Source organism: Trichomycterus rosablanca, chromosome 9 (assembly GCF_030014385.1).
Source record: "Trichomycterus rosablanca isolate fTriRos1 chromosome 9, fTriRos1.hap1, whole genome shotgun sequence".
NCBI classification, from domain to species: domain Eukaryota; kingdom Metazoa; phylum Chordata; class Actinopteri; order Siluriformes; family Trichomycteridae; genus Trichomycterus; species Trichomycterus rosablanca.
The window spans coordinates 21,599,602-21,627,412 of NC_085996.1; the positions used below are offsets into that span (position 1 = coordinate 21,599,602).

A 27,811-nucleotide genomic window follows, 5' to 3' on the forward strand; every position below is an offset into this window, starting at 1 on the left:
AAGGGTCATTCATCCAACAAGTTGTCCGATCTCGGCACACAACCTTCTGAGCCCTTTAAGGGTGACTTTCTCACCTCCCTCACCAAAGCCCTTCTCAGGAAGATGCCCATTTTTGCTAAACAACAAACTTTAGGATAGTTCAAAATTGTGCCAACTTCTATTTCAAAATTATTGAAGCCACTGAGGCCCTAGTAACACTCATAGTTAAAGGTTGTTTTATATTGTCGCCTTAGCCTATGCCTTTTTACAATTTAATAGTGGAGATCCACAGACAGCACCTTGGAATGTATGGCCTAGTTTTTGTCGTCACAATACAGTGTAAATTGTGAGTCCCCTTTCCAAATTTTGTCCAGTTACTTCAAATTGCAATAGGTGGAATATTCGGTGTGCCAGAGCAAAAGGGCCTGAACAGTTCCATTTCAATAAGTGAATAAGTTCCATTTTTGATTTATAATTTTTTAAGCCTCTAAAATGGTTTTGCTTTGTGATTATGAGTGATAAATTATAGATTTGGCAAATTGGCAAAATTATCACAACACAATAAATTATTACAATGCAAAAAGTAAATGGATCTAAATACATTCTAAATCAATTGATGTTAACAACATGCAGTCAGTTAAATATTCAATTATTACAACAACTATACCAACAAGAAAAGTTGTGTGTGTGTTTATCTGTAAAAATCATTGCCGCAAGCTTGTATGAGGCATGGTGCCCACTGACCTACTTACAGTATATGTGTGTGTGTGTGTGTGTGTGTGTGTCTGTGCATGCCTGTATGTGTGCCTGTGCTTATAAATACAGGCAGATATCTGATATGTTGAGACCATGTGGCCTGATAGAAAGGCTGGAGGCAAAAACTGGAACGACCTTTTAAACTGTATATTTGGGTTTCATGTGTTGATATATATTAGAAGCAGAAAGCTCTATCCCTCACACTAAACTGACCGACTCTCTCCTTCCCGTACATTCTACCTGATTTATTAGAGCTTGTATAATTGTGTTCATGATAAATTAAGCACACTCTAAACATTTCCTGTAAAATCTATTTGTTATTGAAGGTAAATGGAAATATAGTTTTTACAGACTTTTGATTTGACAGTTTTTGGGTTTCTTTGCATTCGCCACCAATTTCCTACTGCAATCACACCCTGACTGACCGAGAAAACACGCAGACAAGCACACATCTACTGAGACATGTGTAAAGCCATGCATTGCATCTTTTTCACCAGCTAGTGGCACATTTTTACACCAAATTACCAAATTACATTTATGGAAAAACACACTGTGCTCTTTGTGTTCTTCCACCACTTGTGTCAATGTCTCATCCAGACTGTAGAAGTCACTGTTGCAACATATTTCCTCCTACTGACATAGCTTACTGTGTCTGTAGTCCAACCATTAACATCCACCCAGGGTACATCCCTTACTTTATCCACAGTGTTTTCGAGTTACCCTGAACCCACTGCGACACATCAGAGAAGCATTTACTACCTTGGCATCTTTGTCTTTCTGCTGAAGGGACTTCAAAACCTGCAGTTCTTCCACCAGTTGGGTCACTTTGTGAGTAAGGGATTGCTTCTCATCGTTCAGAGCTGCTATCTGCTCCTCTCTAGAGCACAGAGACTCACTCAGGTCCTGAATCAGCCTGAAAGAGAGGGATTTTGAGAAATGGTTCAAGAGCTAAAAAGCAAACACCTGGAGCAGCTGCCTATAATTCTGTTTACATGAACGGCATTTAGTAGACACTTTCCTCCAAACCGACTTACAGTTGTGACTATGTACAATGCAAGCAATTGAGGGTTAAGGGCCTTGCTCAATGGTCCAACAATAGCAACTTGGCAGTGGTAAGGCTTGAACCAGCAACCTTGCTGATTATTGGTCCAATACCCTACCAATTGAGCTACCACTGCCTTCTATAATAGAATGCCTTTATTTGTCATATATACATATACAGGTGTACAGTACAGCCATTGTATGGCGCCCCTGGAGCAGAGAGGGTTAAGGGCCTTGCTCAAGGGCCCAACAGTGGCTGCATAGCAGAGCTGGGGATCGAACTCTCAACCTTTCAGTTGATAGCCCAAAGCTCTACCCACTATGCTACCACTGTCTCTGAAATGAGGGTGCACCGTGCCAGGAGGCAATGCAATACCTGGACGATGCGTGGAGCGGACGGAGCAAGCCCCTCTTTCGACTCCCAGACCTAAAAATCCATTTAATATATGGTCCTCGGGTCGAGGACGTATCAGATATTAAAGTGATAAGAACAGATACTACACTTGATCTTAGCCAAAAGGCAGAGAAGCGATTCCCATCTCTTACAAGTGTGGGGAACGTAAGACAATATGTGCATCCTATTTTGGAACAGTGTTTTAAAAGTATTACTGTCTTTGGGTGATTTTTGCTCTGCAATTTTTGTGGGCTGTGCAAATATGTTATTAATTTTAGACTAAATTAGACGTAATTGTACACAATGAGCAAGTATGAAAGCAAATGCTTTGTATTTAAGCTCGTCCTTGCCTACAAGGTACATTCACTGCTCCATCTACTGAAAAATAACTTGTGTATATAATGCATGTGCATGAGAACTTTCCTATGAGGTCAGTCCTTATTTCAGCTGCATTTTCTCACCTCCCTTTATCAGCCAGTAGTTCCTGCTGTGTCTCTCTAGAGTAATCCTCAGTGACCTTCTCCATCCTCATCATCCTCCTCTCTAGGTCCTTGCAGCGCTCAGACTCAGAGGCAGCCAAGCTGGCCATTTTCTCAGCTTCGCTTCGTGCTAGCTTAGCTTCCTGATGATCAAACACACAATCATAAAGCCAGTTTAAGAATGATCCTGACTTCAGACCAGTTTGCACAGCAGTCTCTAGCTGCATATAATGTCTATGTGATATTTGTGTGTGTGTGTATGTATGTGTGTGTACCTCCTGCAAAAGCCGAATCTTGTTTTCCAGAACCTCCTGAATGTGGGAGATCTCTTTCTGAGTCCCCTCAAAGCAACTCTGCACCTCATATTCATTTGTCCTTGACAGGCTCTTGGATGTACTACCAGGGCACAGAATCAGGTGAATTTTAACATCATCAAAGTGCGAATATGAGACAAATCTGCATTTGTGTAAAATAACAGTTAAATCCACTTTGAAAGCATCCACATACATCTATGTTTAGCTGTATTTTCCTCACTGTTTCACTTTTAAACTTGTGTTAATGCTTGGGATGCTGAGAAAACAGCTTTTCCGAGAGAGTCTAAACCGCTTATTGTTAAAAAAAAGCTTAACATGGTTTTTTTTTAAATAAATATTTATGGTTAATTATTTGTATTTATATTCTGATTTTTGACCACCTTCATACCCTCTTCATAACCTTTAAATGTGGGGTTTTGGGCTTTTATTAAATAATTGTTTTTGTCTTCTTTAGGAGACTGGATATATTAAGGGACCCTCTTTTTAAATATGTTTTGTCAGTCAGAGTGTTTGTGTAGCTGTTGCTTATTTTGTGCTTCATGCTTTAAAAATGCCTCTGGAAATGTGCCCCTGTTTGTCCAGACTTGCTGCCAATTGCTTTGAGCAACCACAATTGTGACCCCTCTGTTTTTGACTTAAAAATAACAGCACATCTGTGAAAGTGGCTGTTGAATGTATTGCAACAAACCAGCCACAGCTGTATTAATAGCAGTTACAAACTCAGTACTATAATTTGATTTAACCACAACTGGCATGCTGAGGTCAGAAATGGCATTCAGGTTTAGCAATTTTGTCTTATAATACGTCATAAGAAAGAATTATGAGTTTGGTCATTGTAAGGCAACTCATCATAGTAATTATTAGTATTAAATACAGAGTGGTATTTATGGTAACATAACACAACCAGCATTTATAACCCAGTGATGTCACCTGGAAAACTAAAAAGGAAAGGTCATTAGATGGGAACCATGTTCAGTCCTGTAGACTCATTTGTATACTGTTTTTAATCCAAGCTTGCTGAAAGCAAGGTTGCAGAAGCTAGAGGCTGGCTAATACCTTTAAAAAGGTACCCAAAACAAATGTTGAAAAGCTTTTGATATTTATGGTTTACTTACACAGTAAGTAAACAGAGGTTTTAATCATACCTTACATTGATGGTGATAAGTAAGGTAGTAAACCGGCAGTAGTATAAGGTAAAAGTGCATGTTTTGTTGTTTGTTTATTTGTTTAAACAGAATAGCAGCACTCAGCTGCTCCCCTATTTTTATCATTCTGTTCTGCATAATTGAGACAAAAATAATTATAATAATTGCTTAAAAGTAAATGTGCTCAAAGCCAGTACCACTCTACTACAAAGAATAAAAAACATATATTGGTAGAAAACTAATAGGTCCACCTGCCATAGAGATCAGCAAGGGTGCAGGTTACTGTATAATGCTCATCTGACATGCCATTATGGCTGACAGTGGGCATGGAGGTGCAGGTGATTGACAATGGTAGTTTCTTTAATCAGTCAGTCTCTGTGGCTCATCAGTGTTAATTAGCTGCAGCCGTAAGAGATCTTTAAATACCGGCTTCTGACTTTCAAAGGTGGAACGTCCTTTCCCTTCTAGCGGGCAGGGTGCAATGCGTCAAAATAAACGGTATCCTTGAATTTTTATTTTTATTTCAATGTCTTCTGAATATTTTGCCTAAGTCTGTTTCATAAGGCCATTATTGGGTTTATTTAGGGTGGAAGGTTCCCTCGCATTAGGAATGGCATTCCTCAGTGTGTCCACTTTTCAGGTTGCTTGGCTCTCCCCAACTTTATGTATTAAGGTTTGTGCTTTGGTTTTTTCCTCTCCTTCCATATTGCCTTCTCATTTCTTTTCCAATCTGTTAGTTATATCCAGTCTAAAGATCCACTTCATGGAGGAATCCATCCTGAGTCCTATGCGTACGAATCATCTATTTAAGCCTGCAGCCTTAGACTTTAGATTTAGGATATTGGAGCAGATGGAGGGGTGATGTCACAGCATAATGGATCCTTTATGAGGTGACCGCACAGATGGATTCACATTGGACATTGACTGAGTCAGCTGGTGTAGTGCTCCATTCCTTTTATACCCCTCTACTACGTTTCTTTTTATTTTGTATTTGTTTTATCATTTTTTTGGATCATTTTTCTTTGTAATGTGTAATCATGTCATATTTTTGTGTTGCTGTTGACTCTGCACCAAAGTCATACTAACAAACTAATTTGGTCAAAAATGTGCACGTGATCATGAACTTGTTGGACTAACCATTCCAAAAATCAACGTGGGTCCCTGTTTTGTAGCTATAACTACAAGCCACCATTGAAGGCTTTTCAATTTGGTGTGTTTGTACAGAATGGTGCCCATTTAGTCATTAGCCCAATAGGTCAGGCACTGTCGCTGAACAACAAGGTATGGCATAGAATAAGCTTTCAAATTCATGAAAAATAGGGTTTAATAGGGTTGAGGTCAGGGCTGTGTGGGGAAGTTCCTTCACACAAAACCTTTCAAACAATGTTTGATTGACGTCACTTTGTTCAAAAGAACACAGTCCAGTCAAGCAGGAACAACAACCTGCCTTTTCTAAACCATTGCCAAAAACATGTATATAAATAAATATAACATTTTTTTTCTGTACAAATGCAATGTGCATATGTCAGTGCACTCTCAGTGCTAGTTTAAACCCTGGAAAAAAAATAAGGAGGGTTGCGTCAGGAAGGGTTTCCAATGTAAAACCTGTGCAGGTCAGAATGAACTGTGGTGACCTCAAATAAAGGAGCAGCCAAAAGAAAGAAAACATCTATTTTAAACACATTTTAACAATGACTGTGGCTGAAACACTTAAAGTCATAAATTCTGTAATTAGAAGGGTTGACCATGTTGTAGGTGGAATAAATGACTCAAGACATGTCACTTAAAGGAAATAGATCAAATCTGTCATTGACCGTTCACTGTGCAGCAGTTAATTCAGTAAGACTTACGTGGCCTCATCACAGTTCTGTTGTCTCTCCTGCAGCTCCTGTTTCAAACTCTCAACTTCAACCTTCAGCTCAATGTTCTGTAAGGCAAATGTTACATTACTACAACAAGTGTCATCTTTTACAAGACATTTCATTTAATGTTTGCAATGGTAATGTTTTAAAAATGTTCAAATATATTTCAGAAAGGTTAATGGTTAAGGTTAAGGTTAATGGTTTGGTTAATGGCTTTGCACTGAGCACTATGATTGTTCTCACATGCAAAAAACACCAGAGCTCAATTGTTCACTTCACACTGTATTATTAAACAAAGTCGATTTATTTTTAGATCAGTATATAAATTGCATTAAGATTCGGAGTTTATAAAGCATGTGTGGCTTCAGTCTCCTGCAAGTGAGGAGTCCAGAAATAGAAAGACGGACAGTAGCCACCTGTCTAGCCTCACAACAAACATGAACTTTCTCTCCTGACATCCTCCTCAAGTTTACAGTTAAAGTCAAATGTTTACACACACTTAAAGAACAAGTACAGTCCCATTTGCATATATTAACACCCCTGGTAAAGATAGGGTTAGAAAGGTTACAATAAATTCAGCTTTTGGTCAATTAGCTCAATTTTCACTCTAAAAATTATGAATTAAACTTTAATTGAGGTAAATTTATTCAAAATAAATAATTATTTTTAACAAAATCATATGTCCCACAGATGGCTGTGGCAGAAGCTTGAGTTTGCATTCTGTAAACCAATTTTGGGTTGATCTGGACATAGGGCAGCTGGACATGTGTGTATTGTTTATCCATGAACACTTGGCACCAGAATGCATAACAGCATTCTGCTGGTAATGTCCAGTTAGCAGATACTACAAACTTCCTTCTGATATCTGTCCGTGTTACCTGTCTGACTGCATTGTGCCAACTATAAAGTCCACTGGAGGAGGGATAATGCTGTGTGGTTGTTTTTCAGGGGTTGGCCAAGGCCCCTTACATCCACTAGAGGAAAATCTTAATGCTTCTTCATACCAAGACATTCTGCTCAACTGTATGCTTCCAACTTTGTGGGAACAGTTTGGGGAAGGCCCTTCTCTGTTCCAGCATGCCTGGCCCAGTGCACAAAACATCCAAAAAGGCATGCTTGGTTGAATTTGGTGTGGAAGAACTTGTCTGGCCCGCACAAATCCCTGACCTCAACCCCATCAAACGCCTTTGAGATAAACTAGGATAGCCATCACAGAAGAGTGGAAACTGCAAAGAAGCCATTAATATTGAGCTCCAACTCCATATTAATGCTTATGGATTTAGAATGGGGTGTCATAAAAGCTCCTGAAGATGTAATTTGTAGGTGTCCCAATACATTTAACCATATAGTATACAGTGTATCACAAAAGTGAGTACACCCCTCACATTTCTGCAAATATTTCATTATATCTTTTCATGGGACAACACTATAGACATGAAACTTGGATATAACTTGGAGTAGTCAGTGTACAGCTTGTATAGCAGTGTAGATTTACTGTCTTCTGAAAATAACTCAACACACAGCCATTAATGTCTAAATAGCTGGCAACATAAGTGAGTACACCCCACAGTGAACATGTCCAAATTGTGCCCAAATGTGTCGTTGTCATGTGTCAAGGTCCCAGGTGTAAATGGGGAGCAGGGCTGTTAAATTTGGTGTTTTGGGTACAATTCTCTCATACTGGCCACTGGATATTCAACATGGCACCTCATGGCAAAGAACTCTCTGAGGATGTGAGAAATAGAATTGTTGCTCTCCACAAAGATGGCCTGGGCTATAAGAAGATTGCTAACACCCTGAAACTGAGCTACAGCATGGTGGCCAAGGTCATACAGCGGTTTTCCAGAACAGGTTCCACTCGGAACAGGCTTCGCCAGGGTCGACCAAAGAAGTTGAGTCCACGTGTTCGGCGTCATATCCAGAGGTTGGCTTTAAAAAATAGACACATGAGTGCTGCCAGCATTGCTGCAGAGGTTGAAGACGTGGGAGGTCAGCCTGTCAGTGCTCAGACCATACGCCGCACACTGCATCAACTCGGTCTGCATGGTCGTCATCCCAGAAGGAAGCTGACGCACAAGAAAGCCCGCAAACAGTTTGCTGAAAACAAGCAGTCCAAGAACATGGATTACTGGAATGCCCTGTGGTCTGACGAGACCAAGATAAACTTGTTTGGCTCAGATGGTGTCCAGCATGTGTGGCGGCGCCCTGGTGAGAAGTACCAAGACAACTGTATCTTGCCTACAGTCAAGCATGATGGTGGTAGCATCATGGTCTTGGGCTGTATGAGTGTTGCTGGCACTGGGGAGCTGCGGTTCATTGAGGGAAACATGAATTCCAACATGTACTGTGACATTCTGAAACAGAGCATGATCCCCTCTCTTCGAAAACTGGGCCTCATGGCAGTTTTCCAACAGGATAACGACCCCAAACACAACCTCCAAGATGACAACTGCCTTGCTGAGGAAGTTGAAGGTAAAGGTGATGGACTAAATCCAATTGAGCACCTGTGGCGCATCCTCAAGTGGAAGGTGGAGGAGTTCAAGGTGTCTAACATCCACCAGCTCCGTGATGTCATCATGGAGGAGCGGAAGAGGATTCCAGTAGCAACCTGTGCAGCTCTGGTGAATTCCATGCCCAGGAGGGTTAAGGCAGTGCTGGATAATAATGGTGGTCACACAAAATATTGACACTTTGGGCACAATTTGGACATGTTCACTGTGGGGTGTACTCACTTATGTTGCCAGCCATTTAGACATTAATGGCTGTGTGTTGAGTTATTTTCAGAAGACAGTAAATCTACACTGCTATACAAGTTGTACACTGACTACTCTAAGTTATATCCAAGTTTTATTTCTATAGTGTTGTCCCATGAAAAGATATAATAAAATATTTGCAGAAATGTGAGGGGTGTACTCACTTTTGTGATACACTGTATATACCCCAGTAAACAATAAGACATGGACTATGGCCTAAAAGATCTGGACTAAATGTACCTTAATTAAAGGCTGAATTTTTTCACATATGAGAATATGCTTATTGACCAAAACCTACATTTCGTCTATCTAATAATTGTGAATGGAATTGTACAAAACCATTTCACTTACATCAAACATGGTATAATATTAAACCTACACTCCAGTAAAAATAAAACTGATGAGCCACATAACAGACACACAAAAAAATCCACAAATTCACTGCTGTTTGATTATGTTTTCCTCTTCTTGCCAAAACATCAGTAAGTACTCAACATACCTTCCTGTAGACATCCTCACTGCCGCAGTCTACAAACTTCTCCTGGATCCTTTCCTCCAGAAAGTAGATGCGCAGCTTCAGGCTGAAGTTTTCCTTCTTCAGGTCATTGAGGTGCTGTGAGATGGTACGAAAGCCGTTAGACATCATGTTTTCCTGCACCGCGGGGTTCTTTGACCCCTCATTCCTGCACCATACTGCCACAAGCACTCTCACAAGAACTGACTACAAAATTACAGCTAAAATGCTTGCAAAGAAAAAACCTAAAAAAGAACGAAAAATAACGAATAGCATAAAATGCATGAAGTTTCAGATGCCGTCCAAGCGTAGGACAACATCAACAACAGGGTGAAGTGTAAGTGATAGAGACGACCTCCTGTATGGAGTTCAGGACATGGGGGTAAGAGGGGGGAGCACAGTGTCTGTGATTCTTTTTTTAACACAAGAATCTCTGTCAAGTATGAGCAGTGCTGTAAATAGTAACAGAAGCTTAACTGGAGAGGGAACGGAGGCACAGTTGGTAGTAGCTGATCCTGCTCTTGAACTTGGCAAAAAGTCAAAATGAGTAGCTCAAATCATGCATTTAAATAACTGATCAATCCAATATATGTTTAGGGGACTCAAATATTGGTTTATGCTTTGCAATAGATGCACATTTGTGTATCGGCATCTCAGCACAGTGCACAGAAAAGGTTTATGGGTAAGCACAGCGCACAAAAGCTTGCAGAGGAGTCCACATGCATCACTTGAAAGTGTCAACTTGTTTTCCTTCCCTTCCTTTTCCTCCCAATGTAGTCATGTCCACTTCGCTGACTGTACCTTCCTTTGCGACACCAGACCCCCCCACCCTGACCGAGGAGAGCCGCAGACTATCACGTGTCTTCTTCTGACATGTCGCTGCTTTTTTAATTTAGAATCACATCGATGTACGTCTCTCTCTGATTGCCTGAATCTTATGCACAATATTATTAATAGTACAACCGTAAATCAGAAAAGGTTGGGACAGTATGGGAAATGCAAATAATAATAAAACACAGAGTTTCTTACATTTACTTTGACTTTTATTTCATTGCAGACAGGATGAACCTGAGATATATGTCATGTTTTGTCTGGTCAACTTCATTTTATTTATTAATAAACATCCATTCCTGCATTTCAGGCCTGTAACACATTCCAAAAAAAGTTTGGACAGTAAAGCATTTACCACTTCGTAATGTTCCTATTTCTTTTCACATGTAACTAATGTGCATGTAACTCTGTATTGTAGAGCTTGATAAAAGTTTGCCAAAGTAATCCCTTGCCCATGCGGTTATATCAGCTATTGTTGAGTGGCGGTTCTTGATGCAGCTTAAGCTTTGCACCCTTGGCCTTTATGCACTGAAATTTCTCCAAATTTCTTGAATGGTTTAATGATATTATGCACTGTAGAGGGAGACATATGCAAATCCCTTCCAATCTTTCCTTGAGGTACATTGTTTTTAAACATTTTAATCATTTTCACAGAACAGATTTATAGGTTTACTGATATTCTGTTGCACTATGTGCAACTATGTGAATATAAAGTAGCATCTATCTATCTATCTATCTATCTATCTATCTATCTATCTATCTATCTATCTATCTATCTATCTATCTATCTATCCATCTATCTTTCTGTCTGTCTGTCCCTTCAATAAATCCACCTTTTGCCTTTTTTTGAAAGATGGAATAAAAAAAATGAAGTATCAGACATTTTATGGTATTTATTAAATACTTATAGTTGTTTCATATTTTTAATATGAGCAGCATTTGGCTTTCACAAGTTCCACTAGGGTTTTCACTTCTAATGCTTCTAAGGTTTTTTCAACAATCTGAACTCACATGACGTTAACACAATGATCTAGCACAGGTTTAGAAACATGCAGTTAGTAGGCATTAATCAGCACACGATGTAGAGCAGTTTGCTGTTCCGTGGTCTTTCTTTCATCTGTTCGAGACAGAAATAAAGCCTGCAGCAGCAGCTGGTGGATATTGTATTGCAAGTGTGCAGCTGATTAATCAAAAGTGTAAAGGGAATTGCAAAACAACAGAAAACCTGGCTCAGTATAAAAAAAATTAAAATTACACTGTGTTGAAAGCCACAATTAGTTCAGTTCAATGTAGACATTAAATAAACTCTGGTCTAACAAAAATGCACTAATCATTTGCCAGTAAGCTTGTGCCAGCAATCCATGGGGTGGTAATAATTAACCATTTAACCTTTAACCAACTGGCATAGTGTGTGCCACACAGCGGTAAAGGTCCTAAAAAGCAGGGTTAAATCTCTGCCTACAAAAACCCTTTTAATGTATTTTTTAATGTGTGTAGTGGTTTCCTCGAGGCACACTGGTGTACTCCAAGCTACCAAAAACAAACAGAAGGTGAGCTGGCTACTGCTAAGATGTGAGTAATATCAGTGTGATGCTCTTCATGGATTACCACCCTTTTAACAATGTACTTCTGCATTATGACAGAGATGCTAAACAAAATACAATCATGAATTCGACTTTAAACCATCAAATAAATACAAACCCCATTTCTGGAAAAGTTGAGGCAGTTCGTAAAATGCAATAAATACAAGAATCTATGAATCTGTTTTCTTGAACCTTGACCTTTAATGTTTTGAGAGATCATCTAGATTGTATTTTCTTAATATACAAAAAAATTTAATTAAATGTCTCAAACTCACTCAAAAACGTTGAGACAGGGCAAAATAATAGTGAAAATATTCATAGATATTCCTTGAATAGAATACTGAAGTTATTGAAGGGCATCACAGGTGAGGGTATCACAGATGTAGATACAGTGCCGTGCAAAAGTAATAGCCACCATTAGATTTGCTGTTGTAGCAATGGTATAATTACCATATATAATTATTTCTCAGCCCCTTTATTAGAATATAACCAAAATATACAGGGAATATGTATGCAGTAAAAAAAACAGAAAAAAATCATAAAAAAGCTTCTATAGGCTAAAATAGTAAATATTTATTGTCACCTCCCCTTACCGTTAAACAATAGCAGAAACGTGACTATCTTTAACTTAAATAGAATGGAAACCTAATTAATGTCATTGTTAACACCTGTATTTATCCTACCACTCCATGTCATAGCTATGAACTGTGGTGAAAAAGTCTGTTAAACCAGATTTGTGCAAGACATGCTTGAGCATTACATACACATGTTGTATGAGCTTAATTCATTGAAGGCTTTCTAATATGTATAAGACCAACTTTCAATCACATCATTCCATTCAAACTGCCAACGATGACAGAATTTGACAGACATAAATGATAATTATGCATCAGCAAGGTCGCTTTCAAAATTAACAAAACAAAGTGAATACTGTGTGAAGTGGTATTCAAGCTCTTATAAAGAAATGTATAGAACCAGGAGAGGTCAGGGACATAAAAAGAAAAAAAGTAGTCTCTCAGAGTTTCTTCTTTGATAGACCAGAAAAGGTCCAGCAAGGACCTGGTTCTGCATCTGGCAACTTCATCGGGATGCCAACTCGACTTCTGACACCATATACTGACTTTTACCTTTGAAAGCCATTTTTACTGACATTTTGTGTTCATATTCCCTGTGCTTTCTGTTTGCATCTTAATAAAGAGACAAGCCTTGATGAAGAGAAGAGAGTCACCTTCAGTAACTACAGCATCCTAAACAGGTGAATTGTGGTGAATCCCTAGTCTATGAAGGAAAGAAAAGCACACTCACCCATTTGCATGGGAAATTAGGAGTGGAAAATACTCCTACTGGAATCTTATTATGTTTAATTTTACCATATTACCCAGAGAACGCTCATGTAGACAATATACAGGGTGAGTCAAAATTATGTTAACACTAATGGATCTGTTCATTGTAAAATGTGTGTCCAGGCTTTAAATGGTACTGATGCTCACTGGTTTTTGTGTGTTGAACATGATGGCAAACAGGTTGAGACTGTCCTGTAATTCATCTTACACATATGAAGTATGCTTTGTGAATAAATGGGTTCCACCATTCAAGTGTTAACATCATTCTGATTCATTTGTATAAAAGTCTTGGTTGGTACATATGGCCATGAGATGGACATGCCAAAATTTAACACAGATTTTAACCAATGGTTGAACTGGGATCCCCAAAACCATTAAGATATACATGCTGTGCCACTGTGATGTCCTATTCTCACATGTCTATGAAATAATTGTGTTGTGTTGTCTTTCGAGTCGAGTTGTGTTCAAGCTCAGTTAACTAGTAACAGTTTCTGGCCATTAGAGGGCAGTACAGTACTGAAAGGTCTGAGTTTTCATAAAGCAGGCCCCTGTTGGACAGCAACACTGGGATATTTTTGGGAGGCATCTCGTTTCAGCTGTCACTGTGGAATTCTAAGCTGGGATCGCTCCCTTACACAAGTGACAGCCTCGCGTGAACAAGTCCAGTTATGACCACATTTATCAAGACACCGCACACATGGCGCCACTGCCTGCTGACTGACCTGAGCGATCCAGACCTGGAAGCCAAAAGCTGTTTGCATACAGACAGCATCAAATAAAAGCTCTCTTGACAACTAATATCTTGCAAATGAATAAAAACACAGCTGGTGTTCTTACACAGCTCTGCCGTATCAGTTCTCAGCAACCTGCACAGCTCGAAGGACATACATAAGCAGTGTGATTTATAGTGATGATCCTCGTTCACATCTTTCACATCTCATCAGTCAAGCTCAGGTGCAGTTGGTTGGCACAGAGGGGTAACTGGCAGCTCTTAATCTGAAGCGGTTTATTATTTTAGCCCACCACTGCTTAGATCCGAACTGTGATATCAGCTGGCCAAGCGTCTTGACAGACATGGTTGGCTATTCCGTGATGAATTGATGCCCTATCCAGGATGTTCTCACCTTGAACCCAGGCAAAGAAAAATCCACACATTTAACATAATAAGAAAATAATATATTTTTTCCATACAAAATGTAAGCCATTGAGAAAACAACAGGGCGACACGGTGGCTAAGTGGGTAGCACTGTCACCTCACAGCAAGAAGGTCCTGGGTTCGATCCCCAGGTGGGGCGGTCCGGGTCCTTTCTGTGTGGAGTTTGCATGTTCTCCCCATGTCTGCGTGGGTTTACTCCGGGTGCTCTGGTTTTCTCCCACAGTCCAAAGACATGCAAGTGAGGTGAATTGGAGACACTAAATTGCCCATGACTGTGTTCGATATAAACTTGTGAACTGATGAACCTTGTGAGTAACTACCGTTTCTGTCATGAATGTAACCAGTGTGTAAAACATGACGTTAAAATCCTAATAAAACAAAACAAACAAAACAAATAATACAACACCCCCCCCCCCTAAAATCCTCTACAAAAAGTGATTGTAAAATTGGCCTTATGTTTCTATTTTTAGTTCCATTAACCAATAAAGCTCTACAGAACTAAATCTACTCAAATCTCAAATCCGTGTGAAAACTAAAATGTTGTACTTCAGTGTTCAAGAGTTTCACAGGCCAAAAACAGCTACTCCCACGCCAGCTAGCATTTCTGTCTTTCATGAGCGTTTCTTACTCTTTAGCCTTTTTTTGAGCTGTGTTCTGTTCTTATGTGGTCAGGGCATGTTGTGTTAATGACATTTCTACTAACAAAAATATAATCACACAGTAACACTGCCGCACTTGAAATCCTGCTCACAGTAAGAGAAGCATAGAAAACCTAGCTTATATAGGTAGCATGTTCGTCTTAGCTTCCTGAGGCTGACAGCCATTTCAAACCGAACTAACAGACTATGTACAATGTGTGATGGATTGGCATTCTATCCAGGCTACTTCTGCTTTGCACCCAGTATTTCCAGGTGAACCACGACACTGACCAGGATAAAAAGGGTCATAGTAATATTTGCATGTACAACCCCAAATCGAAAAAAGTTGGAACAGTATGGAAAATGCAAATAAAATAAAAACACAGTGTTCCTTACATTTACCGTGACTTATTTGATTGCAGACAGATTGAACCTGAGATATTTCATGTTTTGTCTGCTCAACTTCATTTCTTTTGTTAATAAACATCCATTCCTGCATTTCAGGCCTGAAACACATTTCAAAAAAAGTTGGGACGGGGCAATTTATGGCTAGTAATGGGGTGAAAAAAAAATAATGATGTGATTCCAAACAGGTGATGTCAACAGGTGATTGTAATCATGGTTTGATACAAAAGCAGCAAAGATGATCAGAAGATCTCCAGTCCGTCAACAAATTTGAGAAAATTATTGAAATGTTTAAAAACAATGTACCTCAAAGAAAGATTGGAGGGGATTTGCATATTTCTTCCTCTACAGTGCATAATATCATTAAACCATTCAAGGAATCTGGAGGAATTTCAGTGCGTAAAGGCCAAGGGCACCAGCTGAAGCTGAATGCCCGTGAAATCCCTCAGACGGCACTGCATCAAGAACCGCCACTCAACAATAGCTGATATAACCACATGAGTGAGGGATTACTCTGGTAAATCTTTGTCAAGCACAACAATACAGAGTTACAGGCACAAATGCCACTTAAAACTTTACTGTGCAAAAAAGGAGCCTTATGTTAAACATGTCCAGAAGCGGCGTCGACTTTTCTGGGCTTGGAGGCATCTAGGATGGACCATCACACAGTGGAAACGTGTATTGTGGTCAGATGAATCAGTATTCCAGGTCTTTTTTTGGAAAAAAATGGACGCTGTGCGCTCCGGACCAAAGACGAAAAGGACCATCCAGACTGTTATCAGTAACAAGTCCAAAAGCCAAGGTCTGTCATGGTATGGGCGGTGTCAGTGCCCTTGGCAAAGGTCATTTACACTTCTGTCATGGCAGCATTAATGCAGAAAGGTACATTGAGACCCTAGAGCAACATATGCTGCCTTCAAGACATCTTTTCAGTGATGTCCATGCATTTTTTAACAAGACAATGTAAAACCACATGCTGCACACATTACAAAGGCATTACTGAGGAAGAAGAGGGTACGGGTACTGGACTGGCCTGCCTGCAGTCCTGACCTGTCCTCAATAGAGAATTTAGAAATGAAAAATGCAACAACAACGTACGCACATCTTAATACATGTTTGCAGGAGGAATGGGACCACTTGGTATCCTCTGTGCCAAAACGTCTTTTAAGTGTGGGGAAAAGGAATGGCAACATTACAAAGTGATAAATGCTTTACTGTCCCAACTTTTTTTGGAATGTGTTGCAGGAATGGATGTTTATTAATAAATTAAATGAAGCTCAGCAGATAAAACATGAAATATCTCAGGTTCATCCTGTCTGCAATCAAATAAAAGTCAAACTAAATGTGTTTATTTGTATTTTCCATACAGTTCCAACTTTTTCTGATTTGGGGTTGTAAATAAAGCTTTCAGTAAAGCAAAAAGTAGTAAGTCATCAACTTATACTTATTAAAACTTGTTCACATAGCAAACGTGTCAATTGCGAAATTATAAAAGTTTAAAAACACAAATAATACATTTTCTTTTATTGAACTTACATGTTTTGCTATTTGACATTCTCAGAACCTGACGAATAGTCAAGGGAGCTGTATTGATGGGTCAGGACAATCCTGTTAACTGACACGGGGCCCTACAAAACCATTAGGTATTTTTGCAATATTACACTATCCTTGTTAAGAAAATGTTTCATTTAAAAGCCTCAGAATTAACTCCCCTCTTTCTATAAACCTAAAATTGTTTGATCCGCCCTCAAACCAGGCACAAATGGTACTTGTTGGCAGTGAACTGTGAGTGAGAACTGGAGCATCATGTCTGATTTTAATAAAAAAATAAGTTACAAAAACAGAAAGAAATGAAACTAAGACAGAGGAGCCAAAAGAACGAGAAAATAATTTTCCATTTACTGACATTTAAACTGTAAAAGACAAAATATGTCCTTTACACCTTTCTAATGGAGAGGATCAGTCTTGCATCATATAGTGAATTCCACTGTATGCACGATGTTGCATGCAGGTCTGCACAGTGTTACATTTTCAGGCTTGGCGTGATCTGGGGTGGTGGGGTTCAGTGTGACATCTTTTCATGGGGCCCAAAGTAAATAGAAGTAACATGACTCACACTTTGCACATTTCATATTTAGGAAAGAAAAACGTCTTTAAAAGCTTGTTCCTGTGGATATATAGATAAAGATACAGTTCTGGCCGGATGGAGGCTCTGGAGGGCATAGCGTGTCTCTCTGTATGCGATATGGCTCTCTGCAAGTCTCCAACACCAGCAGGTAAAAAGATGCAGCTGGCAAGTATGTGAATGTTAAAGAGGCGCGTGACAATCTTGGCCTTCCTCGGCCAGCGTGATGGTGTTGCTGGAGCAAGATTCCAATGGGAGGAATTAGAGATGACTAAATTTTGAGCAAAAAGTGACTTCTTGTTGATGTAGGGCAAATTGGTTTTATCACAAGGCCAGTAACATTATGCTGAATAAAATCTATGCAGTTTTTTAACTGCATTTCCAAAGCTTATTTGAAAGCTGGGGTCTGAGTGTAGGGTCAGCCATTGTACAGCACTATTGGAGCAGACAGGGTTAAGGGCCTTGCTCAAGGGCCCAACAGTGGCTACACAGCAGAGCCGAAGTATCTTTACATTTCCATTTCCATTTTTGGCATTAGCAGACGCCTTTATCCAAAGTGACTTACATTACAGTTACAGTATACAGTCTGAGCAATTGTGGTTAAGGACCTTGCTCAAGGGCCCAACATCAGCAACCTGGCAGTGGTGGGGCTTGAACCAGCAACCTTCTGATTACTAGTCCAGTACCTTAACCACCAGGCTATGGCTTGCCGATTAATAGCCTAGAGCTCTACCCACTAGGCTACCACTGTCCCAAGCAGGGCAAGCATTTACTCCCAAAAACCTAAACTGAGACACAGCCAGGCTGGTAGCACAAACCAGACAATGAGGCTTGTGTATTACACTACTGTGCCACCGGACAAGGTCCGAGGAAAATAACAAGACCAGTTCAAGCTAAAAAAAAAAAAAAAAAAGGCTATGCTATGCTAACTTAAATGACTTATCTTTAAAACTAAAACTGGACATCGGAGAAATGGAACAAGGTTTACCTGCTAAAGAGATGGTACCAGGATGCACTGTAGAATGGTCCACCTTGCAACAAACAGAACGTAAGGGACCTGCTGGTAACATCCTGGTACAAGATACCATTTTCAAAGTGTATTCTTTACAAAAGCCATGATACATTTATCTGCCTAGAACTGTAACAGAGTGAGTCGTGATGGAGCCCTGCACCTGCAAGGTTTTAAAGATGAACCCAACTTGCAGGATGCTTAAACAAGCAACACTGTGAGAGAGCTACAAAAAGCAATTCTGAGAATACAAAAATGACCAAAGAACTAAAAGTATTTAAAAAAATAAAAAAAACAAATAAAGATGAAACATCTGCATTTTGAAGATATGTGAGAAACGTCTCAGACAGGACCAAGAAAGAACACAGAAGCAGGTTTCGTAAGCAAAGAAGTCATGATTAAATAGACACACCTCCACCTGAAGCAAATCAGTACTTGATGAGGCGCAGAGACTGTCACTGCCAGTCGACCCTACATGCACACTCGACCCTATACCATCCACTATCCTCAAAGACATCTTACAGGACCTAATCCCCTTCATCACACCCATCAACAACTCCCTGACATCAGGTGTTGTCCCTACTGCTTTTAAGAAGGCTCAGGTCATCCCCCTTCTTAAGAAACCTACACTAGATACTACAGACATTAACAACTACAGACCTGTCTCACTCCTCTCTTTTCTATCAAAGATTCTTGAACATTCTATCTATAACCAACTATCTGCCTTTCTTACTCAGAATGACCTCCACGATCCGTACCAGTCTGGCTTCAAGGCAGCGCATTCTACGGAAACAGCACTTGTAGCTGTTACTGAGAAGCTTCATGCAGCCAAAGCAGCCAAACTGTCATCGGTCCTTATTCTTCTTGACCTTTCTGCAGCCTTCGATACAGTGAATCACAGCATTCTCTTGTCCACTCTCTCCAACCTTGGAGTAACAGGTTCAGCATGGCAATGGATGGCCTCCTACCTCGAAGGGTGCTCCTACCAAGTGTCATGGAGGGGATCCATATCTCCCCCATGCACTCTCTCAACCGGTGTTCCTCAGGGCTCTGTACTTGGCCCACTTCTTTTCTCTATCTACACCCGCTCTCTGGGTAAGGTCATAGCCTCCCATGGCTTCTCCTACCACTCCTATGCAGACACTCAGCTGGTTCTGTCATTTCCTCCTTCAGACACACAAGTCTCAGCTCGCATTTCAGCATGTCTGTGAGATATCTCACAATGGATGTCCCCTCATCATCTAAAACTCAATCCCAGCAAGACAGAGATGTTGCTCATTCCTGGAGATCTGTCTCCAACCCAGGACCTAGTCATTTCTCTGGATGACTCCCAGATCAGACCATCTGATAAGGTAAGAAGCCTTGGTGTTGTCCTGGATAACCAGCTGACCTTCTCTACTTATATAGCCAACATGACAAGATCGTGCCGGTTCCTCCTCTACAACATCAGGAAGATTCGACCATTTCTCTCCAGGGAAGCTACCCAGATTCTGGTCCATCTCACAGTTGGACTACTGCAACTCCCTCCTGGCATGTCCACTATTAAACCCTTGCAGTTCATTCAAAATACAGCTGCTTGTCTGGTTTTTAACCAGCCCAAACACTGCCACAACACCCCACTGCTGCGTTCTCTTCACTGGCTTCCTGTAGCTGCACGCATTCAGTTTAAAACACTGACGCTCGCCTACAAAGCAAAAAATGGACCAGCCCCAAGCTACCTTCGAGGTCTAATCAAACCCCGCTCTGTACCACGCAACCTCAGAGCCACTAGTCTCGCTCGACTTGAGCCTCCACCCAGGACTAAAGGAAGACAAGCATCAAGGCTCTTCTTTGTTCTAGCACCCAAGTGGTGGAATGAACTTCCTCTGTCTGTCCGAACATCTGAGTCTCTTGCTGTCTTCAAAAAACGATTAAAAACCCACCTTTTTACTAAGCACTTAAGCTGACTTGTACTTATTTACTAACATTTTTTTTTCCATTTCCCAAAAAAATAAATAAATAAATAAATAACACTTTGGTTCTAACAGGTTTCAGCAGATTTGTGATCTTCGACTGTTGTTTACTAAAACTTGAGAAATGAAATGTTTACTATGGAAGCACTTCTATAAATCGCTCTGGATAAGAGCGTCTGCTAAATGCAGAAAATGTAAATGTAAATGTAAATGCCAGTCAACCGCACCTTTACTGGCATGGCAGGTAGGCATGATACTGTCTTCTACTCCCGACTGCCAAGCTATACGGCAGGTAGGGCTTTTACAAGAACTTCATATTAAGGGTTTTGAAAAAGTGTCCTGCAATCCAGCTTACATCTCAGGCCACCCCATGAGTGGTCACAACCCTGAGGTTTAGAACAATTACAAGCTTAACGGTTTCAAAAGTGGCAACCTCACCACTGCAAAGTCAAAAAAATCTGATTAAAGACTGACTTGCATAGAGAATTATGCTAGTATGTGATTACTTGAGTGCATGTAAACCTGTTGATCCTATTATTGCTGAGATTCTGGATCTGAATATGAACTGTTTATGTAACTTCTTGGTTTGGGTCTTGCTAACTCTAGTCAGAATACTAAGTCAGAAGTTGAAGTTAAAGGCTTGTACAGCACTGTGATTACAGCATATGGTTGTGCGGTATAACAGTATTGTTTGGTTGGATTAAGCACACCAGGACTGTTTACCAGCAAAGACTTTGTGGCAGCCATGAGCTTAACTCCATCTTTCTTCTTAATTCCTATTGTGTCTCCCTGTCCTCCCTTTCATCTTACTCTCCTCAACAATACCCCTTCATTTCTTTTCTCCAGCTTTCCTTCATTTTTCTTTCTTTCTGGACGATAAATTGTTTGCAGATGCTGCTAGGGGAGGGTGCCAGTAGCGTGTGCATCAGGGCTCAATTCTGGGCCCTGTGCCCCTTTGCCAGCATCTTACTGAGACAGGGGAGAGCTTTTCCAGAGAGTGTGCCAGCTTGCAAGCGGTGTAAACACACACACACACACACACACACAACAGCACGCAGACTTAAAAACAGTCTGACTCAGACACCCACACCCTGATTCCCTGTAGTGGCGACTGCCTGGGAGACATAATGAAATGTGTGTAGGTGTATGAGGTGGGTTTATACAGAGAAGGCAAGATCCAATGCAAGGGTCACATGACTGGCTTGACATCTAGCACACTAGATCTAGCACACTAGGTTCTAAGTCAAATAATACCAAAAGAAAAAGAAAAATATATACAAAAATATATTTACATTTACAGCATTTAGCAGATGCCTTTATCCAAAGCAACTTACATAGTAGTTACAATATACAGTCTGAGTAATTAAGGTCCTTGCTCAAGGGCCCAACAGTAGCAACCTGGCAGTGGTAGGGGTTGAACCAGCGACCTTCTGAGTACCAGTCCAGTACCTTACCCACTAGGCTACAGCTTAAGGTACAATACAAAAAAGAACACTTTTAATAAATGCACACCAAAATTATCTAATTACTTCTTGAAGCCTTAACGCAAAACAGAACACCAACTTTAGTAGCACTGTAAACTTTTAGCATGGCGCAACCTGTTTTAGCATTAAAGACATTCTTTCTGCACTCAGATGACTTTTCAAGTGGAAACCCAAGACAGACCTGTGAATTCTTGGCCCAGAAACTGATGTTCCAGCATGGGTCCCACCACCCTCGCTGGCCTTACAGCCTGTGATATTTTACCCCCGCTAGAGCGTCCGTCCACATTATTCTGTATGACAGATAGCCTTGTGGTTAGTCCAAAGACTAAATGAAAGTCCTGGACTGTAATGATTGAATATACCCTGTCGACTGACACTTCCTCAGAGGCTTGGGCTTTGGTTTTGGCTTCAGCAGCTTCCGTCTGTAGGCTGAAATCAGAAACCAGAATGTACACAGACCAAAAGAAGGCCTGTCCTTAAATATTTATATATATAAAAAAATGTAATCCACTCTTAATCATAAATCATATTCAGGATTTTAATACTGCAATATTTGTTGTGTACTTTGTTTTTTTGTCATTAAGACAATTTAACTATATATATATATATATATATATACAGTGTATCACAAAAGTGAGTACACCCCTCACATTTCTGCAAATATTTTATTATATCTTTTCATGGGACAACACTATAGACATGAAACTTGGATATAACTTAGAGTAGTCAGTGTACAACTTGTATAGCAGTGTAGATTTACTGTCTTCTGAAAATAACTCAACACACAGCCATTAATGTCTAAATAGCTGGCAACATAAGTGAGTACACCCCACAGTGAACATGTCCAAATTGTGCCCAAAGTGTCAATATTTTGTGTGACCACCATTATTATCCAGCACTGCCTTAACCCTCCTGGGCATGGAATTCACCAGAGCTGCACAGGTTGCTACTGGAATCCTCTTCCACTCCTCCATGATGACATCACGGAGCTGGTGGATGTTAGACACCTTGAACTCCTCCACCTTCCACTTGAGGATGCGCCACAGGTGCTCAATTGGGTTTAGTCCATCACCTTTACCTTCAGCTTCCTCAGCAAGGCAGTTGTAATCTTGGAGGTTGTGTTTGGGGTCGTTATCCTGTTGGAAAACTGCCATGAGGCCCAGTTTTCGAAGGTAGGGGATCATGCTCTGTTTCAGAATGTCACAGTACATGTTGGAATTCATGTTTCCCTCAATGAACTGCAGCTCCCCAGTGCCAGCAACACTCATGCAGCCCAAGACCATGATGCTACCACCACCATGCTTGACTGTAGGCAAGATACAGTTGTCTTGGTACTTCTCACCAGGGCGCCGCCACACATGCTGGACACCATCTGAGCCAAACAAGTTTATCTTGGTCTCGTCAGACCACAGGGCATTCCAGTAATCCATGTTCTTGGACTGCTTGTCTTCAGCAAACTGTTTGCGGGCTTTCTTGTGCGTCAGCTTCCTTCTGGGATGACGACCATGCAGACCGAGTTGATGCAGTGTGCGGCGTATGGTCTGAGCACTGACAGGCTGACCTCCCACGTCTTCAACCTCTGCAGCAATGCTGGCAGCACTCATGTGTCTATTTTTTAAAGCCAACCTCTGGATATGACGCCAAACACGTGGACTCAACTTCTTTGGTCGACCCTGGCGAAGCCTGTTCCGAGTGGAACCTGTCCTGGAAAACCGCTGTATGACCTTGGCCACCATGCTGTAGCTCAGTTTCAGGGTGTTAGCAATCTTCTTATAGCCCAGGCCATCTTTGTGGAGAGCAACAATTCTATTTCTCACATCCTCAGAGAGTTCTTTGCCATGAGGTGCCATGTTGAATATCCAGTGGTCAGTATGAGAGAATTGTACCCAAAACACCAAATTTAACAGCCCTGCTCCCCATTTACACCTGGGACCTTGACACATGACACCAGGGAGGGACAACGACACATTTGGGCACAATTTGGACATGTTCACTGTGGGGTGTACTCACTTATGTTGCCAGCTATTTAGACCTTAATGGCTGTGTGTTGAGTTATTTTCAGAAGACAGTAAATCTACACTGCTATACAAGCTGTACACTGACTACTCTAAGTTATATCCAAGTTTCATGTCTATAGTGTTGTCCCATGAAAAGATATAATAAAATATTTGCAGAAATGTGAGGGGTGTACTCACTTTTGTGATACACTGTATATATATATATATATATATATATATATACCGAAGCTCCCAGAGGAAACCCACGCAGACACAGAGAGAACTCCACACAGAAAGGACCCGGACCGCTCCACCTTGGAATTAAACCCAGGGCCTTCTTGCTGTGAGGCAACAGTGGTACCCACCGAGACACCATGCCACCCACATACATATATATATATACAGTATATATATATATATATATATATATATATGTGTGTGTGTGTGTGTGTGTGTGTTTGTTTTGATATTCATTTTCATCAACCACTTTATCTATGCCAATCCATCGCAGGGCCTCGATCGCCCCCCTTAAATCATGTCTGTATGTAGATGCCCAACCACTGCACCACCTGAGCACCCAATATTATATTGTACTATATTATATTACAACCCTAAATCAGAAAAAGTTGGGACAGTATGGAAAATGTAAATAAAATAAAAACACAGTGTTTCATTACATTTACTTTAACATTTATTTGATTGCAGACAGGATGAACCTGAGATATTTCATGTTTTGTCTGGTCACCTTCATTTCATTTATTAAAAACATCCATTAGCGATAGTAAGGAGGTGAAAAAACTAAATAATGATGTGATTCCAAACAGGTGATGTCAACAGGTGATTGTAATCATGATTTGGTACAAAAGCAGCATCCAGGAAAGGCTGAGTCTTTAATAAAAAAAGATGATCAAAGGATCTCCAGTTTGTCAACGAATGTGTGAGAAAATGATTGAAATGTTTAAAAACAATGTACCTCAAAAAAAGATTGGAGGGGATTTGCATATTTCTCCCTCTACAGTGCATAATATCATTAAACCATTCAAGGAATCAGGAGAAATTTCAGAGCGTAAAGGCCAAGAGCGCAAGCTTAAGCTGAACGCCCGTGATCTTCAATCCCTCAGACGGCACTGCATCAAGAACCGCCACTCAACAATAGCTGATATAACCACATGGGTGAGGGATTACTTTGGCAAACCTTTGTCCAGCACTACAATACAGAGTTACATGCGCAAATGCCACATAAAACTTTACTGTGCAAAAAAGAAGTCTTATGTTAACCATGTCCAGAAGTGTCGTCGACTTCTCTGGGCTCTGAGGCATCTAGGATGGACCATCACACATTGGAAAGGTGGACTGTTATCAGCAACAAGTCCAAAAGCCAGGGTCTGTCATGGTATGGGGTCGTGTCAGTGCCCCTGGCAAAGGTAATTAACACTTATGTGATGGCAGCATTAATGCAGAAGAGCACATTGAGATCTTAGAGCAACATATGCTGCCTTCAAGACGTCATCTTTTCCAGGGACATCCATGCATTTTTCAACAAGACAATGCAAAACCACATGCTGCACACATTACAAAGGCATGGCTGCGGAAGAGGAGGGTACGGGTACTGGACTGACCTGCCTGCAGTCCTGACCTGTCCTCAATAATGAATGTATGGAGAATTTTGTATGGAGAATTTTGAAACAAAAAATGAGACAACGACGACCCCGTACACATCTTAAGACGTGTTTGCAGGACAAATGGGACAAAATAAAAGCTGAAACACTAAATCACTTGGTCTCCTCGGTGCCAAAACATCTTTTAAGTGTGGTGAAAAGGAATGGCAACATTACAAAGTGGTAAATGCTTTACTGTCCCAACTTTTTTTGGAATGTGTTGCAGGCTTGAAACGCAGGAATGGATGTTTATTAATAAATGAAATGAAGTTGACCAGAAAAAACATGAAATACCTCAGGTTCATCCTGTCTGCAATCAAATAAAAGTCAAAGTAAATGTAAGAAACTATTTACATTTTTCATGCTGTCCCAACTTTTTCTGATTTGGGGTTGCATATTACATTATGGCACAAGGTGGTGACAGAGGCTCTGCGTGCAACCCCACACCCCAAACCTATCTAAGTGCAGGAGACATAGCAAGGCAAAACAATAATGCAGCCTAAAAGTCACACAAACAAAACCAACTATAATTCTACAATTAGATAATTCTAAAACTATATACAAAAACCCAACCATAAGTCACAGCCCACAGTGGGACTCATAAAACAACAAAAGAACAGAAAGTCGAGTACATTACAGGAGCAGTACCACTGCACTCCACTCCGCTCTCACCCATAAACAGTTAGTCCTCTTTCTCTGATATTCATCTGCCCTAGTTGCTCCGTCCATAAGAGCTTCACAGTCTGGTTGTTTAACCTTTACGTGAGGACAGGGGATCATAAATTGCCCCAGATGCGACATCATCAGTAAAGCTCTGTTAACACCCCTTACGTTATAGGCACATCTGTTTTCGGTGATGAAAGAGAAAGATTTGGTAATATGAGTTTTTCAATGACTCAGCTCCATCATCCATGTTATAAAACCTTGTAAGACACCTTGATCACTCCATCATATGGGGTCAATATGGTGGGAATATGGTTAAGATATCCCTACCCTTTATCTTCTCTCCTGCCTTTTCAACACATTAATTAATGTGGTGTCTCAGTTGTGTGTAAAATATCCTGTCTGACATTCCTGCATATTGACGCAAAAAACTGATGTGCGAAGGCAACAATGATCTGAATGTTGTGCGTATGAGAACGACCGTGGGGAAAAGGAAAGTGTTGGAGTGTTACTCGTTTGGCAAGACTTCTGAGGCCTAGCCTTCCTTTCCTTTTCTACTTCTCTCTCATCTTCCAGAACACATTCAGAGGTGCAAGTTCTGAGTGTCCGCCAAGCAGGAAGTGACCTCAGTATTCCTACTGGGAACAAAGAAATGGAAAAATAGGGTGAGAGGTGTGAGTGTGTGTGTGTAAGCGTTTGTGCATGACACCGGGAGGCCTCGTTCATTCTTTAAAGCCTGGCTGCTACCAGATGGAGCTGAATCAGCTAGTACATGACATAATAAGCAGATCTGAGTGAAGCTCCCAGTGGATTCAAGAAGAGCACATCTTCCAAATCTGAACCTCATAATTGAGGGGTTTGACTCGGCATCTCTCACTTACCCAGCCACCTACTAAATCTCCTAGTAATGAATGTCAGTGAAGCGACGTACCACAGAGCCCACAAAACACTTAGCAAGCTCCAACTGTCCGAATCAAAAGGATTGAGAGAAGCTGAAAACCAACAGTGCTTTTCCAGCAGACAGAAGGGTATGGTACTAATGTGCATCCAGAACTATTAGTTTCATTGTGGTGCCAGCTGTGTCCATTTTCCACTACACAACATCGTTACTGCTTTAAGTTCCAAAAGTATGTGAAAATTCCTCCAAGTTAAGGACCCATTGTGAACTGGCGTATGCAATCAATTCTGTCAAATATGCTTCCAACTTTGTAGCAACAGTTTGGGATGGGACCAGTTCTCTTGCAGCATGACTAGATAGACAGATGGATGGATGGATGGATGGATGGATGGATGGATGGATGGATCGGTGGGTGGATGGATGGATGGATGGATGGATGGATGGATGTGGGTGGGTGGATGGATGGATGGATGGATGGATGGATGGATGGATGGATGGATGGATGGATGGATAGATAAATAGATAGATATGTATGGCTGGGCGGTATGGGCAAAAATAGATAGATAGGTATGGCTGGGCGGTATGGGCAAAAAATTTTATCACTATATTTATCACTATATTTTTTAAGATTCTGACGGTTTCACGGTATATCAGTCCATCACAGGGTCTCGGCCTTCCCCCCTGGATATAGCCAATCATATTTGTATGTATAAATGTATCATGGGTGCCCAGTAGCGAATTGGAGGTCTGTAGCGATTGACTCGGAGGTCTGTAGCGACTGGACTTGTTGCACAGGTGGCATCCTATTACAGTACCATGCTGAAACTCACTG

At 40.7% G+C, this 27,811-nt stretch overlaps 1 protein-coding gene and 1 non-coding gene across 2 annotated transcripts in view; both read right to left on the reverse strand.

Moving 5' to 3' along the window:
• The window catches only part of pde4dip (phosphodiesterase 4D interacting protein), a 139,176-nt gene that overhangs the window by 84,994 nt on the left and 26,371 nt on the right, over positions 1-27,811 (reverse strand). The window contains exons 4-8 of the mRNA XM_063002064.1: positions 9,223-9,336; positions 5,959-6,035; positions 2,925-3,045; positions 2,632-2,792; positions 1,495-1,648 (exon numbers count right to left, since the gene is read on the reverse strand). Of these exons, the coding sequence (XP_062858134.1) occupies positions 1,495-1,648; positions 2,632-2,792; positions 2,925-3,045; positions 5,959-6,035; positions 9,223-9,336 (627 nt within the window). The remainder of the gene's footprint in view (positions 1-1,494; positions 1,649-2,631; positions 2,793-2,924; positions 3,046-5,958; positions 6,036-9,222; positions 9,337-27,811) is intronic.
• Positions 2,119-2,309, reverse strand: LOC134320941 (U2 spliceosomal RNA). The gene has a single exon (XR_010013754.1). It is a non-coding gene; the product is annotated as a U2 spliceosomal RNA (small nuclear RNA).